Here is a 2,478-nt window from a genome sequence, read left to right as displayed (position 1 = left end):
TGATTGAATATACATTTTATAATATATGTGGCTTGACACTTTGCTTTTATTTCTCTCTTATACTGTAAAAATCTTGCCTTTTGTAGATCTAGAATTTGCATTACCAGTCATTTGCCAAAAATTGCCACCACAACTCCTGATTCTGATTTTTTTATTCTGTGCAATTATTATAGTAATTAATTGTACTCTTAAATAATAATATGATTTTTTTTATTAGAATGTTTTCATGCCCAAACCAAAGCATTCCAGGAGGATTCCATATTGTAGCTTTTTCAGCCTCTCTGGCTGGTCACCTTTTAGTCTTTATTGGAGTTTTATTGATGTATCTGATGACCATACTTGGAAATGTCACCATTATTACCCTTGTATGTTCAGTGACCAAGTTACACACCCCAATGTATTTCTTTCTTTGTAATCTTTCCTTTTTAGATGTGCTCTCAACCTCTTCAATAATCCCCAAATTTCTGTTGATAACCCTAACACAAGATCACACAATCTCCTTCCATGGTTGCATAACTCAGCTTTTTTTTTTTATGTTGTGCGGAATTGGTGTGCTCCTCATTCTGACATCGATGGCATATGACCGATACGTGGCAATATGTAGACCGTTACAGTATTACTTAATTATGAGCAAGGATCTTTGTGTTTTGTTGGCTGTGGTATCATGGCTTGTTGGAATTTTAAATGCATCGATGCATACCATACTCACCTCTTTATTATTGTTTTGCAATTCTTGGGACATCAACAATTTCTTCTGTGAGCTCAGTGCCATGATTTCAATTTCATCCAGTGACACTACCAGCAGGAAGCTTCTAATATCTTTTGAAGACCTTTTAGTGGGTTTTGTACCATTTTTCCTTATTATACTCTCTTACGTTTTTATTATTTCTAACATAATGAAGATCAAGTCCAAACATGGGCGTCTTAAAGCTTTCTCCAGCTGCACCTCTCACCTCCTTACCGTAATCTTATTTGGTGGTCCAGCCGTTCTTTTATACATACGAACACAATTTTCCCATGAGGAAGGCCAAGACAAATTGCTCTCAGTACTTTTTCTAATTGTGGTTCCTTTGTTAAACCCTCTGGTATATAGTTTAAGGAACAAAGACATATGGGAGGCCACTGCAGCACTAGAGCAGCCTTTTTTTAAAAAACTTTTTTAAAAGATGGCCCACAATTTTTATATATATATATATATATATATATATATATATATATATATATATATTCTGTATAGTACTGCTACGTATACCATATATATAATATGTATACATCTACAGCTTAGGGCACAATTATGGTTGAATTTTTGGTGCATTCTGCAGAAATAGATAAAGTTTTGCAGATGATACTTCTATGTACTGGGTTTGGGAGTTAATGTTGAATAATGTGGGCCTGGCTGTCCGTGGCTTTCCCTGTTTATACAAATGTTGCACACAGCAAAAGATAGATCATCATGAGTAGGTATACCCATTCAGCTTTAAGCTCTAAGAGCTGTCTGAGATATCTGCAGCCTCAATGTGCTGAAACTTGCAAAAAAATTCCCAAACAGGACACCCAATCTACTAAGGCCCCTTTACCATGGATATATTTTTACTTATATATTGTAACAGCTGGCCAAAGAAATCACAGGGTTTAGTCCAGGATTATAGGTACATTTGTCCCAGATACAGGTTATATGCAGAGTATTTTTCTGTTTAGTCAGAGAGTTTTCTTTTTGACCTGAAGGTGGGGTTGAAGTACCAGGCAATGACAATGACAATGAGCTTCTTAGCCAGTTGGGGGAGCTAGAGAGGCCTGGGTATGATCAGGTGTAATTATCTCAGCTGAAACCCATCCTAGGAATTAGGCTGTAGATATACACTCCCAGCCTGCTTATTCCTGTGTCTCTGTCTTGGCTGGTGAGCTAGGAGGAGGTCCAAGGTGAACTCTGAGTAAAGCCCTGATTTATGAATGGAATGCGTGTACGTACGTGCCGGTCAGCAAGCTCTATTAGCATGAGTCGGGCCGAGTTCTAGTGAACTCGCCTGCTGATTTTCTGCAAAAATGAGCAAAGATCTTGAATAAGCCAATTAAGGCGATTAATTTTCAGCTGCGCAATTCAGAAGGAGATGTTAAACTCAATGGTAAGGTGATAGCAATTGATTAGCGCACACCTGCGCCCTGTTCAGTGGGCATCTCCAGTCCATTTTACAGGTCAGATTGAATCTTTAATGCTTGATGTTTTTTGTGTAAGTGCTACTTTTTTATGTTACATTCTACATTCATTTATAGTTACATTTTTTGCACTTGTTGTTTTGATACTTTTTCTTTTGGTTGGAACACTGCAAACTAATTTCAATCAAGCTGGATAAATACTAAGTGGCACTTTCTAATATGTCATCACACATTGCTGATTTGCTGTGGTAGTGTTATAGGTTTGTTGTCATTGTGCTGTGTTGCCTGATCTTAGCACTATTGTATACAAACACACTTCCACTT

General features: G+C 37.2%; 1 protein-coding gene across 1 annotated transcript; it reads left to right on the top strand.

Moving 5' to 3' along the window:
* The first annotated feature begins 218 nt into the window (after positions 1-218).
* On the top strand, positions 219-1,163 carry LOC140324965 (olfactory receptor 5V1-like). Its single transcript, XM_072403075.1, has one exon. The coding sequence runs from the start codon at positions 219-221 to the stop codon at positions 1,161-1,163; it is 945 nt and encodes a 314-aa protein (XP_072259176.1).
* The last annotated feature ends 1,315 nt before the right edge of the window (positions 1,164-2,478 follow it).

Source organism: Pyxicephalus adspersus, chromosome 2, assembly GCF_032062135.1.
Source record: "Pyxicephalus adspersus chromosome 2, UCB_Pads_2.0, whole genome shotgun sequence".
NCBI lineage: Eukaryota > Metazoa > Chordata > Amphibia > Anura > Pyxicephalidae > Pyxicephalus > Pyxicephalus adspersus.
This window is presented reverse-complemented; position numbering and strand designations above follow the sequence as displayed.

Excerpts from the sequence above, each read along its gene's own strand:
- LOC140324965 (XM_072403075.1), top strand. The coding sequence starts at position 219 with ATGTTTTCATGCCCAAACCAAAGCATTCCAGGAGGATTCCATATTGTA.